This window comes from Alexandromys fortis, unplaced genomic scaffold (assembly GCF_014885135.2).
Source record: "Alexandromys fortis isolate MF-2015 unplaced genomic scaffold, M_Fortis_MF-2015_v1.1 scaffold_21, whole genome shotgun sequence".
NCBI lineage: Eukaryota > Metazoa > Chordata > Mammalia > Rodentia > Cricetidae > Alexandromys > Alexandromys fortis.
The window spans coordinates 3,539,033-3,552,570 of NW_026067905.1; the positions used below are offsets into that span (position 1 = coordinate 3,539,033).

At 46.2% G+C, this 13,538-nt stretch overlaps 1 protein-coding gene and 1 long non-coding RNA gene across 15 annotated transcripts in view; one reads left to right on the forward strand and one right to left on the reverse strand.

Moving 5' to 3' along the window:
• The first annotated feature begins 301 nt into the window (after positions 1-301).
• LOC126497289 (uncharacterized) lies at positions 302-3,256 on the forward strand. Its single transcript, XR_007590555.1, has 3 exons — positions 302-461; positions 1,159-2,819; positions 2,925-3,256. It is a non-coding gene; the product is annotated as an uncharacterized lncRNA (long non-coding RNA).
• Positions 3,257-5,601: 2,345 nt separating this feature from the next.
• Plekha5 (pleckstrin homology domain containing A5) overlaps positions 5,602-13,538 on the reverse strand; it is a 162,789-nt gene continuing 154,852 nt past the window's right edge. For 13 of the 14 annotated variants that reach the window (XM_050135174.1, XM_050135188.1, XM_050135177.1 and 10 more), the window contains 5 exons: positions 12,945-13,085; positions 12,460-12,584; positions 10,513-10,649; positions 8,945-9,047; positions 5,602-6,448 (listed from right to left, as the gene is read on the reverse strand). In XM_050135174.1, the coding sequence (XP_049991131.1) occupies positions 8,953-9,047; positions 10,513-10,649; positions 12,460-12,584; positions 12,945-13,085 (498 nt within the window). In that variant the 3' untranslated portion in view covers positions 5,602-6,448; positions 8,945-8,952. The remainder of the gene's footprint in view (positions 6,449-8,944; positions 9,048-10,512; positions 10,650-12,459; positions 12,585-12,944; positions 13,086-13,538) is intronic. The other variant, XM_050135178.1, reaches the window with a different exon arrangement.

Genomic DNA, 13,538 nt, shown 5'->3' on the forward strand with positions numbered 1-13,538 from the left:
GATTGTTAGGGGGGAAATGGCTCCTGACACATAATTATGTTCTATTGAGAGAACCTGCCCCACATCCAATTAACTTATCTGTTAGCGGAACGCGCCTCACATTCCAGCTATCCAGGGAACCAGGTGCGGCAACTTGTGACTTCTTGGCCTACCTGTCCGAATGTAACCTCTTGGCCTACATGATGAACCTGGCCTACATGACCAGGACCACACAGCTGGTGAGATCCCGTGCCCTGTCCACCAAGTCCTCATCCAGGGCTATATAAGCAGCAACCATGATCCTAATAAAGGGGGGCTTTGACAAATCTGCTTAGCCTCATTCTTCTGTCCTAGTTCATTCCCTTCCAGGTAGCGCCCCTTCGAGACCCTGGAATAACTGATTGCAGGGTGGGTTACAAACCCCTAGACTGAGTAACCCACCCAACGCAATCGACAACGCTTGTATCTTTAACAGCTAAGAGGTAAAAGAATTTCAGATTTGTGTGCAGACATGCAAACAAACTGATTATGGATGTGGAGATCTTTGGGTTCAGTCTTACAGAGATTCAAATATCTTTTGTGTGAATAATATTAAAAATTGTTTCATGGCGTTCTACTCTATTAAAAAGGCAGGCTCTGGAGCTGGAAATTAGCCTGCCTGCTCCAGACCCAAGTATGTTTGTTTAAGTTTCCTTCAAAGTCTCTCTGCCGGGTGAGGTGGGCTGTGAGCGGTCGCTGCAACCACTATGGCCTAGCAGAGGAAAGCAGGAAGGCAGGGAGGTTCAACACAAGTAAGGAGCCACTGTTGGTTCAAACATCAGGAATCTGACCCTGAATTAGTTTGTTGCAGGCCTATTTAAGCAAAGCACAATTTAGGGAAAACTTTCCTGGTAATAATTAACTGAATCCTATGTGTACAATAAATCACAAAGTAAGTTAAATATAGATCCGACGTGATTTCACTAAGACTCTACAAAGAGTACAAGTGACCCCTCCATAGAGATGGGTTTAAACTGGCAAGCTCATGATAAGGGTCTTGGGGGAGGATCTGGTGTGGTCACCACACAGAAAGCACAAAGGTCACCAGGCTATTAAACAGTATCCTACTAGCCTTCTGGGTGGATAACAGGTTATGTACCCCTTCCTTTGAAGGAACAATTGTGTGTTTTAACATTCCAGGTTCCCATAGTGCTTATCTGTGAGCACAAAGATCTCCATGCCTCCCACAGTGGGTCACCGGACTCTGTGACAGGAAAAAGAAGAGAAAAACTGACTGGCCTACAAAAAGATACTATGTGCTTAGAAACAGCTACAAGGAAACCATTCCCAGGAGGGATTGTGGCTGCTTATCTTACATTCCTTTTCTTGGTTTTGTTTAACTCCCTAAACAACGCCCCCTCTTATATCTCTAAAACTTTTGCGAAAGGTTACGTTTCATCTCAGGATTTGTAAGACTTTCTGTAGTTTAGGATTTGTCAATTCATTGGATGTGGTTTTAAAAAATCTGTAAAATTGCGTTAGAAGGGCTGACTGTAAGGAAATCTACACAGGTAATCTTATTTTGCTACAGAATGCCTGCATGTAACTTGGATCTTGCTTGTGAAAGTAGTTTTTGTTTGTTTGTAAAAAGGGGTGCGCACCTAATGGGTTCACCTTGGAATAGGACTAAGGAGCACCTGGGTTGCCGCCATCTCAGATGATGACCTAGCAACTATAACAAAAATCTGTATTGCCGTGTTTTCAGATACTGATAGGGTCATTTAAGGTAACAGTCCCAAGTTTTAGGCTTTTACCTATCACATTGTTTCTAACCAAAAATTGTTTTATTTGAGATGCTGTTTTTGTTCATTAGTAGCTGTTACTGTAAATACTTAAAAAAATATATATATCAAGCCCATCATACATGAAAGCAAGAAATACCACTTAGATGCTTTCTGTTATGGTAAAATGCTGCAGGTCCCCAAGTGGCAGCAGTGGTCAGTGGGCCATGAAGGCAGCTGGTCCCAGGTAACCCTCTCATAGCTCTGTTTTTTTCCTGATACATCTGTGGCGGTTTGAATGCATTATTGGAGGTGTGAGCTTGTTGTTGGAAGAAGTGTATAACAGCGGTGGGGTGGGGTTTTGAGATTTCAGATCAATCCAGACCCAAGTATCATTCTCTATTCCTGCTGCCTGCCGATCTGGATGTAGTAGTCTCTGCTCCTTTTCCAGCACCATGCCTGCCTGCGTGCTTCCTGCCACGATGATAATGAACTAAACCTCTGAACTATACGCCAGACCCAATTAAATGTTTTCCTGTATAAGAGATGCCGTGGGTGGTCATGGTGTCTCTTGAGAGCAATAGAGCCCTAACTAAGACAGTCTGCAAAAAGACCTTTCACCCTTTCACACCAGGCCAGACACAATTCTTTAGGACAGTCTTCTATTTTCTGTTTTCCCTTCTTTTGATGCTCTGTAGTGGTCTGCCACTTCTGCTAGCTCATTTCAATTTATTCCTGGCAATGGGACCAGTCACTGCCACCGTGAGTCAACTCTATGCCTACTTCCTCTCGGTGGCCACTGTGTTCCTCCCACCTCTTTTCTTCCCTATCCCTCATCCTTCCCAGAAAATCGCCCAGTCTGTCCCTGAGTCATCTGCTCACAGAGACAATTATTTTCCAAGTCTCCTCAGCAATCGAGGACAATGGCCTGATCCATCACAGCTAATCCAGAGTTTCCCTCTGCTACATGACTGGAGGATCCCCCTCTTTAGGGACCTACAGCTACCCCTTCCAACAAAGACCCTCCTCAGGAGAAAGCAGCTGGAACACCCTTGCCCTGCACTTTTTATAGTTTCTGAGGTAGGAATGAGTTTCCCACAGAAAAATCTCACCTCCCAGTTTCCCTTGTGGACTGTGTAAGTCGTTTCTGCCCCTCTAAGAGCTGCACCTTATCCGTCTCTGTAGGCCTTGTGGTCCACTGCACGAGTGACAAAAGTCCCCCACCCCTCACTGTGAAAAGCATGGCCCCGCCTGTGGTCAGACCAAGCCTCTTTCTGCCATCTGTGTCTCTGCAGCTGCTTGAACAACCTACACCTGCAGCAGGTGCTCCTTGAGGGTATGTCAAAAAACCTGTCAGATGGAATGTCTTAGGGAAGAGCAGAGCCAGGGACTGTACCCAGAGACCAGGGATTCCCGAGGGGCACACGGGAACATTGGTTCTATCCTATGCTTAAGAGAGTGACCCCAGGCTCAAATCCCATGGCACGGTTTATTTCTGCCAGCCGTATTACTCTTGGCCCTTTCATGTTTCTGATCGATTTTTTAAAAACTTCAAAATCAACAAATAAAAAAAGAATTAATGCCAACTTTAATACTCCAAACCACATACTACAGATTTACATTTAACCGGCACATGATGAATTCAAGGAATTTTGGGAAACCTCCACTCAAAGCACTTTAGCATAACAAAGAAGCTTCTGCATTTAGAGACTGATTTAGGGCCAGCAGGCAGCTTAGCTGGCAGAGTGCTCCCCTAGCACCCAGGAAGCCCTGGGTTTGATCCCCGCGACTACATAAAATGGGTCATGGTGGCGCAGGTCCACAATCCCAGCATGTGGGCGGTGAAGGCAGAGAATCAGAAGCGACAGATTCTGCTAGATAAACTCCAGAAGTTCCTATAACTCAAGATGATTTACAGAAATGTCACCAACTACTTCTCCTTAGGAAGACTTGTGGGGAGGAGCTAGAGGCATGGATCAGGTTAAGAACACTTGTTGCACTTCTAGTGGACCCAGGTTTGTTGCCCAACACCCACACGTGGCAGTTCACAGTCACTTGAAAGCAGTTTAGGTGAACAGAAGCCCTTCTGGCCTTGAGCCTGCTCATGCGCATGCACGCACATGTGGGGTACACATGCATACTTAGAAACAGAGGTAAAATAACCTAAGTAGGGTCTGGAGAGATGTCGGGAACAAAGGGTGTATACTGCTCTCTCGGAGGACCCAAGTTTGGTGACCATGTCAGGCAGGGCAAGGGCCAAAGTCGTGTTTTAAGTTTTAATTACTGCATCTCTGAGCTCCATAAAACAAAAATGCCTCCAAGCTGTAAGCCCCATGCCCCGGGCAGGCACTCCTGAGAGGCTGGAGGTTGCTGGCCACGTAAGATAGCAAGCCACGTTTTCACTCTCCCGGACAAGTTGCACAGGTGTGCTTGACTGCAGGCAGGTAGGAGGTATGGGGGCAGGAAGTGCATCAGGATGTCTGCTTGTCCCAGGATGGATGTAGGCAGGAAGTTCTGGGAACCCCAGATTGGACCTGGCCAGAACTTAAAGCTTGCTTCAGCTTGGCTCGAAACTGTGGCAGTGGTCCTATTCTCGCCTGGTGGGATTCACCGTAGCCCACAACTCCCTGTAACTCCATCTGGAGGTTCTGATGTCTGTAGCTTTGGTGGGATCCTGAACTCGTGTGCACAAATACACACAAACACACTTAAAGATCATAAGCAAATCTTAAAAAAAAAAAAAAGAGTCCCTCCCCCCACAACCCCAAACCCTAAAGACTCTCAAAGAATCCTCAGAGAAAAATAAAACCACCTCTCATCATGGCAAAGCCACCTTCCATCATGATATGACTGAAGGGGTGTGGTCTGGGACTTGATTGACAGCGATATGGAGCTTGCAGCATTGGGCTAACCTGTGCTCACTGACCCGCAGACTCCAGTGAAGCACGTTTTTGTTTGTTTCCTTTTGCAGTGCATGCATTTTCATTCACCTGCATTTAGAATTAAGTCTAAATCCTCTTTAGTGTGTCATGGGGTGGGGGGTGGGGTTGGGTGGAGGGGATGGGGGCCAACTGGTCAGAGCTGCTCTGTGCGGGAATCCAGAAGGCTTAGCATTTCCTTGAACTCTGGGAACAATATATAGCACAAACAAAAGGTCCGAGTGGGAGGAAATGTAATTGAGTCTGAAGAGCGTGAACGTCTGTGAAGAATGTATTCTAAAGAGACCATCTCCGAGGGCCCCTACTCGTGAGAAACACTGTCTGTTCCCAACAGGCCGAGGGGCAGCCCTGCCGGCCCTCCCCCATGTTCACTAAGCACACTGGGACTGCAGCTTGGGGACATGGAAATGGGGTAGAAGACTTCACAAAACTAAGTCTGCCCATTGGCGATGAGCTGACGGAGTTACGGGAAGTGGGGGCAATGATATGGTGGGCTCTCCTGTGTCATGAAGTGGGTATGACTGTGGTCGGCATCATTTTGTTCTCTGGCCTCAGGTTCCTCTACTCTGTCATGGGAGGGCTGGGCACATAAGACCTCCTAATGGCGCTGCTCAGGGAGACAGGATTAACACACCACTTTTTCTTTTAGAAGTCACTTGGGTCTCTGATCCGCTCCCCCCTTCCCTCAGACATGCTGGAAAAGCGCTCTACCTCTGGGCTACATTCCAGATCTCAGATTCTCCATTTTCGATGAAAAGAAAAATGATTGTAGCCAGATGTGGTGGTGTACACCTCTAATTCCAACACTTGGGAAGCAGAGGCAGGCTGTCTTTCAGAGCCAGAGCTACATAGTGAAACCCTGGAGAGAGGGGGTGAGTGGGAGGGAGGGAGGGAGGGAGGGAAAAAGATTCTAACACATGTGATTTAAGAACATCAACATTTATTTAACATGATAAAAAAGAAATGAGATATGAACATTTGCATTAAACTATAGTAAGCAGCCTTTATTACATGTGCTCATTGTATAACATCTACACAATGAACATAATTACATCTGTACACAGACCAAGTACTGGATCTAAAAGCCTGCTTATTGCTGTACACATCTATTCCAATGACGTAAAAGTCCAGTACTTCAAAATACCTACACTTGTAATTGTTTTGCTTTTTAAAGAAAAGCTAAGCAGTAGCATTTGTGTTGAAGCTGACAGAGTGTGGCAGTAACCGCTGACGGTGCAATCTGACCGAGGAAGAATTAGAGCATAAAACAGGACATACTTCACTTAGCAGTAATAAAATGGCACATTTTAAATATATTTATATAAAATTTTTACAAATCAAGTGTCAAACAAAGTACTGCAGTAGCCAAAATGGGAAGAAAAAGAAGGAAAGAAAACAAGCTTCACACGAAAGTATAGCTTTGCGGAAAAGCCAAAGCAACGTAAATTCACCTAGACTTATGCATCCGAATCTGGGAACTGCAACTAAGCAAGCTCTGGATGGAGCGCGAGGGAGAAAGCACCTGGACTGGTATGCTCTGAACTTACAGCAGCACTGGTGGAGGATGGTGACCTTGAGACTACGGAGTGCACGGATGGGCCATTAAAGCTATTTTGGAATAAACATTTTCCAAAGGTGATAAAACGATGCTCTGAGGTCAGAAGCATCAGAACTATGAATTTCATAGATTTAAGGTATACTGTACAACATCTTCTTCCATCGCTGAGGGTCCACAGCTTCAGCTCTGTGTGCTCTCAAGAGTCAGTGCAGCTGAAAACCAAGAGAGAGGAAATGACTTTTGACATTGGCAAAGCCAAGGAATGGCAGTGTCCCAAAGTAATTAAGGCAGAACAGCAGAAGTGACTGACAAACATGGCCTGGAAAACCCTAACACAGAGCACACAGAAGGGCACTTTCTTCATTTCCTTACGTCCAACTGAGAACACAGAGAAGCCCGATGCAATTAAACAGCAATTCAGAAAAAAAATGTCTCGAATGTGTTGCTGAGCAGGTCAATAAGGTAGGCATAGCTTTGCCTGACTCCACTATCATATGAACTAACCGACTGAGCCACCCCCACAGCAGGAGCGGCATTCGTGAGGATTCTCCCATCCCAGCAAAACCACAAGAGCAGAAATACAGGACAGACGCAATGGTAAGCATGGCAGTGTCTGTGCCACAGGTCAGCTGTGTGGTGGCCACACTACGTGTGCTGACAGCTGTGCCTAGAGATAATGACCAATGACACTTGGAATGAGTCAGAAGACACGATTCAGTAACAAGTTATCACACTGGCGAACCTCGAGCTCTGACCTTCCTTTGTTGGAGGAACGGTTATTGTGCCAAAGGTTATAGCCTGTTTACTGAGCCAAGAATTCATATGGATGGCATTCTGTTTTGACATAGAGCCACAGGAAGCTGGCCTGGAACTCACCTGTTAATCAAGGATGACCTTGAATTTGTTTTTTTTGTTTTTTTTGTTTTTTTTTTTTTTGCCTCCCAAGTGTTGGGATTAGTGGTGTGCATCATCTCTGCTGGCTTTAAAGAAAATGGCCCTCAAAGGGCGTGGCACTATTAGGAGGTGTGGCCTTGTTGGAAGAAGTGTGTTACTATGGGGGTATCTGAGGTCTCCTCTGCTCAAGCTAGTGGTTCAGTGTGTATCAGCTCCTTCTCAAGCATCATGTCTGCCTGCATATTGCCATGTTCCCTGCCATGATGACAATGGACTAAACCTCTGAAACTGTAAGCCACCTCAACTAAATGTTTTCCTTTATGAGTTGCCGTGGTTATGGTGTCTCTTCACAGCAATGGAACACTAAGACAACCACGATGCCTGGTTCTTTGTGGTGCTGGGAACTGAATCTAGACACTCGTGTATGTTAGGTATGAGCTCTACCAATGGAACTACATACTCAGTAGACAGTTTTTTGTTTGGAGACAAGGTCTCACTATGCAGCCTTGGCCCCTGGAATTCACAGAGATCCACCGGTGTTTGCCTCTCGGGTGCTGGGATCACAGGTATGCACTACACCTGGCCCTGTGACTGGCTCTCAACGTCACTGAAGTACGGGGCGTGTTTACTTCCCCTTGTCTAGGGTTCTTCTGCCACCAGTGTCACCCGAAAACAGCAGGATACGGAGGAGCCTCCCAACTGTAGCATCTCAACCCAGTGCAGGCTGACAGACAGTCTCGGATAAAGCTCCTCGGACACAAATGCTTCTGGGCACAGAGAACGGCTACTAGAAAAGTGAGGTGAAGAAAGGTTCCAGACAGCAGGCCCTGCTGTGACAAGGGCCAGGTGAAACTGGAAGACTTTCTGAGTGTTTGCATTACCGCTTACGCCTGCTGGGAATTTATGGTAACCTAAAATAAGCAAGCTCCCAGCACCGTAAGAGGTGGCAGATGCTGAGAAAACAGAGGAAAGGCATACACATTCTCACTCTACGGTAGGTTTTTGTTGTTGTTTGTTTTTGAGGCAGGGTTTCTCTCTGTAGCTGTGGAGCCTGTCCTAGGACTCACTCTGTAGACAAGGCTGGCCTCAAACTGTTTCTGGCTCCCAGGTGCTGGGATTAATGGCATGCACTGCCACCGCCGGGCTCTACTTTAGTTCTTCAGGAAAAGAAAATTCTTTACTTATGAGCAGAAAATTATAGGTAAAACAATGTCTACCTTGTTCCCAAGCAGGTCCTGGGGGTCGGTGAGACATCCCAGCAATGTTGCCACCGCACTCAACAACCCAAGTTCAAATCCCGGAGCCAATTCTACCAAGTTGTCCCCTGGTCTCCACACACTCGCTGCGGTACACTCATGCCTGTCACACACACACACACCACATAATAGTAATAATAACAAAAGGCAAAGGAAGCAGTGACTCAAGAGTTATCCTCAATTCTACAACTGCGGTCTAAGGAGCTGTGTAGGAGTGGCTAATTCCCACGGAGCCAGGCAGAGGTGCCAAACTCAGTGCCCAACACTGTCGTGTCAGCATGAAAGGACTGCAAATGCATCCTCAGCCCTGAGCACGGGCAGGGCATCAGGCCAGAGTGAGAGGGACTGGCACCGGCTGAGAGACTGAGAAAAAAGTCATGGAGCGAATCTCTGCAGACGAATGTGAGAAATCTGAGCTACCGTCTGGCCTTCAGATACACGCTGCTCTGGCCGAGCTCTGCCCACAGTTAATTGGCCTGGACTGCTGTTCCAACAAATGAATACAATCCAAGTAAAACACCCTTAACACAAGGAACCAAAGAGAAGGAGAAGACATACTTCTGAGACTACACACACATGAAATGCGATCCTTCTGTGAGCTTTGGCGGAGAGGGCGGATCTGGTGACGTGGAGGACTCAGGAGACGGGGACAGACTTTTCACTAAAATACACCAAGAAAACAGAAGATAAGTATATACACACAAACATACATACATATACACACATACATATGTTGCTTTGAACATAGGTAATTGATAGTGTGTGTGTTTGTGTGTGCATTCATCTGTGCATGTTGTGGGATCAGAAGACAGCTTGGAAATCCAACTCAGGCTGTCAGGCTTGGTGGCAAGTGCCTTTACTCAGAATCATCTCTCCAGTCCAGAGGCCAGAAGAAGATATCTTTAAGACACCATGAAGCTCCTGATGCCGGGATCTCTATAGTGCCACAAGGCTGGGAGGGGTGAGGCTGTACTCCAGCAGGGCTGGGAGGCAGGCGGTGAGACTTTTTCCTTTGTTTTTTTGAGACAGGGTTTCTCTGTGTACTTGGTTGTTCTATAACTCCACTGGAAATGTGTCTTGCTCACAGAGTATAAGAAGCAAACATGTAAGAGGCCAGGTGTAGTGATATACACTTTTAGTCTCAGCACTCAGCAAGGAGAGACAGGTGGATCTCTGAGTTCAAGGCCACCCTGGTCTATAGAGTGAGTTCCAGGGCAGCCAGGGCAACACAGAGAAACTCTGTCTTGACCCCCTCAAAGCACACCTAACCCCATTCCCATCCTCCAAAAAGAAAGAAGAAAAAAAGGATTAAAAACCACGAGAAAGCTGTGGCTGGAGCCCAGGAGTGAAGAACCTGTGAAGGCCAAGGTTCCAGCATCGCGTTCACACAAACCACACAAGGAAGACTGGCAGAGAAGTACCCAAGCCTCCACTATAATGTGGACCCCTTGGACAGCGGGGTGCTATTCCACTGGTATCAGCCAGGCTGGAGCAAGGACATCAGAACCCAGTCCTGTGAGCAGGAAAGGTTTCCATGTAGGGAGGTCTTGCTTAAAAAGGACTTTGTTTTAAATTATGTAGCTGGGTGTGGTGGTACACTCTTTTAATCCCAGCACTAGGGAGGCAGAGGCAGGCTGATCTCTGTGAGTGAGTTCGAGGCCAACCTTGTTCACACAGAGAAACCCTGTCTCAAAAACAACGAACGAACACACGTGTATGTCTGTGTAGAAGTGGAGCACATGATCTCAGGTGCTCAAGGCATCGGATGTGGCACCAAACTGCCTAAGAGCAGTGCGTGGTCTTAAGCACTGATGATTTCCGAGATAGTGCAAGCTGCCTTGAACTGTCTCAGCCTCTGGAGTATAGGAACTGCAGGAAAGTCCCCGTGCCTGGCTCTTCTAGGATCTTTTTAGAAATAGTTCACTGTGTCATGATTAAAAATAAAATGAAAATTAATCCTCTGAGCCCAAGCCTGGGTGGGGGTGGCAGAACAGGGACAGCTGTTTCCTCCTCTCGCAATCACAAACCTGAGGCTCACATCCATGTAGCTAAGGCACCGCAGGAAGACCCCAGTATACTCACTGCGTAGGAGTACCCACCAAGGGGAGTGTGGAGCGTGCATGTACCTGTGGTTTGGTTCTCTCTAGGAATCTCAGGAGTCGGCTCCAGAGAAGCAAGAGTTTCCTCCTCTTCATGATGGCTCTCTACTTCTTCTGGGTGGCCTTCTGCCTGGTGGTTTGTCATCCCCGCCTCTTCTTGAGGGCTAGTGACAATAGACTAGCATGTTAAAGCCTGCAGGACACCATGCAGTTTCTCTTGTTCTTCTGATATGGGGTCTGGCTACATGGCCTAGACTGTTCTTGAACTTGATCCTCTGACTCAGCTTCCCAAATGCGGAGAGTACAGCTGTGCGGCACCACACCACACAAGGGCGGGATGTAAAGGTCGTCCTGATTATGGAGGGAGTGGTAGGCCAGCCTGGGCTACTTGAGACCCTCTCCTAACAAACACCCCCACCCACTCATATTTAACAACTTAATGTTTCTCTTGTAAATAATGCCTTTTTTTGTTTGTTTGTTTTTTTGAGACATGGTTTCTCTGTAGCTTCAGAGCCTGTTCTGGAACTAGCTCTGGTAGACCAGGCTGGTCTTGAACTCGCAGAAATCCGCCTGCCTCTGCCTCCTGAGTGCTGGGATTAAAGGCATGCGCCACCACCGCCAAGCTGCTATTTTCTTTCTTATAAAATACAAAGAAAGACAGAGCAAAGCATCTGTGAAAGCTGCCTATTCAGCACCAGCAATTCTCCCCTTTACCACTTGTGTTTCAGCTGAAGCTCACATGAATCCCTGACTCCCTAAACCAGTATTTTTAATTTTCATGTTATGTATGTGCGTGTTTTATCTTTGTACATGTCTGCATACCATGCACAGTACCCTTAGAGGCCAAAAGAAGGCATCAGATTCTCTGGAAGTGGAGCTACAAACAGCCATGAACCACCATGTACGGTCTGGGAATCCAACCCAAGTTCTCCGAAAGAGCGGCCTGTGCTCTTAACTGTGGAGCCATTTCTCCAGCCTGTGTTTTTAATACTTTAACACCATTAGATACTGAGTGGGTACTTCAAAACTTTCCTGACACTCTTACAATGCCATGTTAGGATTATCTGATTGAAATTCCAAACGGTCTACTCGGTGCACTGCCAGACAGCATCTTAATGTATGTATGTATGTGTATGTATGTATGTATGTATGTATGTATGTATGTATGTATGTGTATGTATGAATGTGTACACACTTGTGGACATATGCAGGCGTGTGGAGGTCAGAGTTATTGGGTCTCTTCCTCTACTGTTCCTCCCTTTATATTATCTGAGTCAGGGTCTCTTCATTGTACCTGGGACTCCTGTACTAGCTTTTGTGTGTGTATCAGGGACCTGATGTCTTCATATTTGTACGGCAAACAATTAACTCATTTCTCTGAACCCATAAAGTCCACTTCTAATCCAGCAACCAGCTTGGTTTTGATTGTGTTTGTTTGTTTTTGTTTTGTTGTTATGGTTTCTTTGTGTAGCTCTGGCTGTCCTAGAACTTGCTTTGCAGACCAGGCTGGCCTCGAACTGAGAGATCCACCTGCCTCTCTGCCTCTGTGTGGGACTGAAGGCACGTACCACCACTGCTAGGCTTTTTTTTTTTTTTTTTTTTGGTTTGTTTGTTTGTTTTTTTTGAGAGAAGGTTTCTCTACGTAACCTTGGCTGTCCTGGAACTCATTCTGTGACCAGTCTGGGTTCAACCTGTCTCTGCCTCTGGAGCATTGCCACACCTAGCACTATTTTTAAAGAATCTTACAGCTGAGCTGGAGAGGTGGCTTAGCAGTTTAGAGCATTAGGGGCTCTTACAGAGAGCATGGGTTCTGTCCATATGGTGGCTCATCATCTGTTAAATCCAGTGCTGACCTCGGTGGGCACTACACACACATGCAGGCAGAAGACTCACACACATGAAAATAAATAAAAACATCATAGAAAAGAGCCTCCCAGCTTCCTGAACAGCCAGTTCCTGTCTTCTTGCTCTTACCTGCAGGGAACATCTTCAAGTGCCTGACCTTCATGCCTTTCTTTGTCCGTCACCCCCTCAGAATTCATTCCATTTGGCTCAGGCGTGTAAAGCATTTCATAAAAAACACTTTCAGTTCTTTGAAGCTACAAAAGACGAAACAGCACTTTTCAGAGCATTTCTTCCACATTTAACGTTGGTAAAGCTGAAATGATCACACCGATTAAAAATTATGCCCCAAATTATATGCTGTCATAAATGTTTGTGAATAAGCCTAGATTAAAGAATATGAACAACAGTCACAGTATTTACTACTGAAATGCATAAAGTCGTTTATACAAAGAGCTGGCACATATTGCTGATGCAGCTATTGGGGAATATTTCTATGATGAACACACCTACCAAATTAAAGAGAGTTATCATTTCCTTTAGATTTAGAGCTCTCTGACTAGGTTCCCCTGACCTAGTTAGTCTTCCATGCACCCCACCGTATCTGCCACTTCTACCTTTCTGCCGAGTTTCACCTTCCGCGGTTCAGCTTCTTCTAGTACAACAGTTTCTGCTGCCGGAGTTTCATGGTCTGGCTTTCCATCATTTTCTCTGTGGATGGTGTCTAGCTCCTGAACAGTATCCTCCCTCCTCAGAGTCTGCTCAAAAGACAGACAGCAATTCTATTCATGTGCTTACATTTTATTTTATTGTTCTGAACCAGGGTCGCATTCCAGGCTGGCCCATAGCTCCCTGTGTAACTCAGGCTGGCCACGAATCTGTAGTGAGTCTTTCGCCTTGGATGACTTTATGAGTTGGTAGGATTATAGATGGGTCTTGCTACGTAGCCCAGCCTGGTGGGGAAAGTATAATCCTCCGCCTACACCTCCTGGATGCTGCAATTAGAACTTTTGCTACTACTGCCTAGCCTTAAAGCATTTTGTTGTTAGATTTATTCTATTTTTATTTACTTATGTGTATGTGGGTACTTGTGGAACCAGAAGAGTGTTCAGATCCCTTGGAGCTGGGGTTACAGGTGGTTGTGAACTGTCTGATGTGGGTGCTGGGTACTGAACCTAGCAAACACTCTTTACCTCTGAGCAATCTCTACT